Genomic DNA, 2,381 nt, shown 5'->3' on the forward strand with positions numbered 1-2,381 from the left:
CAGCAGGAAAGGAAAGAGCACCCTGTGTGCGTTTGGACACAACGCCCAGTCCTGGAGTCTGGTGTGCTCTGAGGATACATATGCATTCTGGTACAATGGACGGGAAACTAAGATTCCCAAAATGCAGTGGGCTCGCAGGACTGGCGTTTATGTTGACTTTTCTGCAGGAATTTTGGCGTTTTACAGCATCACAGACTCAATAAATCTCATCTACAGAATTCGGATTGCATTCACTCAACCGCTCTATCCTGGATTCAGAATTAACACCGGGTCCAGTATGAGACTTTGTTATCCACTTTAATGGCATGAAATGGAGATTATTCAGTTATTTGAAACTTAAGAAATGAAGTATGAGAGGTCAGGCTCCATTGGTTAACATTAGTTAACTACATTAGCTCACATCAGCTAACAATATAAAGTGCTTCTAAAGCATATATCAATCTTAGTTAATGTTAATTTCATCATTTACTAATATAATATTAAAATCATGGACTAACAATGAAAATCTGTATTTTTGTATTTGTATATATCTGTATTTAATGTAATAAATACTGTAACAAACACTCATTGTTAGTTTATGTTAGTTAACATGAACTAATGTTAATTAATTGTAAAGTTTTACATAAATGACCAACACACTCTCATGACAATTCGTAACTATTTTACATTTTGGCTAATTTGCGTCTAATTCATATCCTCTCATTTTAATGTTTTCATACGATCTGCTTATGTCCCACTGATAGATTGGGTTGGGGGGTAAACCTTCATGGTTAGTATTTTTTTTCTGTACAAATCACATCATACAAATTCATACTAAATTGCCACCACATACAAGTTGTTTTCTCTGCGAATGTTAAATTTGGCAGGTTGTGCTAACTGTAAAAAACGTTTACTTTAATTACTATTAACAAACCATTAACTACGACTTTTGCCTCAGTGCGCTGCTAAATTGCTGCTTATTAATAGTTAGTAAGGTAGTTGTTAAGTTTAGGTATTGGGTATATATGCAGAATATGTGCTTTATAAGTACTAATATACGGCCAATATGTTATTAATAGGCATGCTAATAAGCAACAAGTTAATAGTGAGAATTGGCCTCTATACCGAAGTGTCACCAAAAATGTTTTCTGGAACCTGGTATGCATAAAATGTTTTTTCTTGGTATCTGTTTTTTTTTTGTTTTGTTTTCACTGCCATTATCACTCTTAAAATAAAGGTTCCAAAAGGGGGTTTCCGCAGCAGTGCCATTAAAGAATCATTTTTGGTTCTCCAAACAACCTTTCAGTGAACAGATCTTAAAAGAACCATTTTTTTCCCCAAATCTTAAGAACCTTTTTTCCACTATAAAGAACCTTTAGTTCAATGGAAAGATTCAGTGGATGTCAAGGGTTCTTCATGGAGCCATCAATGATAATAAAGAATCGTATAGCCTCGCTGATGGTCATGGTGATAAATATCAATTTTGTGTGTTTCAGTCACAAACGGGCAAATTTAACAATAATTTTCTGGAACCAGAACTTGTCTTATAAAACAAGCAAACCTATATTTACAAAATGCTCTTATGTTAGTGCTTTTGTAGTTTTTTGTAAAGACAAAACAAAACTGGTGTCTTTACTGGTGTCTTTTTTTAGACACCAGTAAAATATTGAATTTCACATCCAAAGACATTTAACATTTACAATCGGGGTCTGTTATGAGCAAAAAACCTACAAATCCAAACACACTTTTATAAATTTATTTGAAAAACAAAAAACATTCAACCCATTTCCATATATTAGACAACAGAACTGCAACAGCTTTACATTCATCGCAGATTCAGACATTATTCTTCATTCTTGAAGGTGATGTGTAATTTCTTTACAAATGGAATTGCAAAAATAAGTTTTCAAACAGATTTCCCAAACACCCCTAATGTATTGTACAGACAAACAGATAGTCATTCACACAATAGTTCAACCAATGTTGCCATGTCAGGCTGGTTGTTTTTCACATTTACTTTCACTGTGCTGTTTAATATAAAAAAATGACACACTTTTTCAGCTTTACATAAAGAGATGCAGTATAAATTGCAATTACCTTTTATTCAGGCAGAAAACCTGGTAATGCAACATTTTCTTCATCTACTACTTCATTTACAGTGCCGTGAAAAGGTTTTTGCCCCTTCCTGTTTTTTAATTTTTTGCATATTTGTCACACTTAAAAGATTCAGATCATCAAACAAATTTTAATATTACACAAAGAGGATTATCCCCAAGAGTTTTGGGCAAATATTCTGTGGAATGATGAGACAAAAGTTGAACTTTTTGGAAGGTGTGTGTCCCGTTACATCTGGCGTAAAACCAACACAGCATTTCATAAAAAGAACATCATACCAACAGTCA

General features: G+C 33.6%; 1 protein-coding gene across 1 annotated transcript in view; it reads left to right on the forward strand.

The window, feature by feature from the left end:
• The window catches only part of LOC107687190 (E3 ubiquitin/ISG15 ligase TRIM25-like), a 6,268-nt gene extending 5,765 nt beyond the window's left edge, over positions 1-503 (forward strand). The window contains exon 6 of the mRNA XM_016484422.1: positions 4-503. Coding sequence (XP_016339908.1) covers positions 4-301 — 298 coding nt within the window. The 3' untranslated portion in view covers positions 302-503. The remainder of the gene's footprint in view (positions 1-3) is intronic.
• The last annotated feature ends 1,878 nt before the right edge of the window (positions 504-2,381 follow it).

This window comes from Sinocyclocheilus anshuiensis, unplaced genomic scaffold, assembly GCF_001515605.1.
Source record: "Sinocyclocheilus anshuiensis isolate Anshui unplaced genomic scaffold, SAMN03320099.WGS_v1.1 scaffold1355, whole genome shotgun sequence".
NCBI lineage: Eukaryota > Metazoa > Chordata > Actinopteri > Cypriniformes > Cyprinidae > Sinocyclocheilus > Sinocyclocheilus anshuiensis.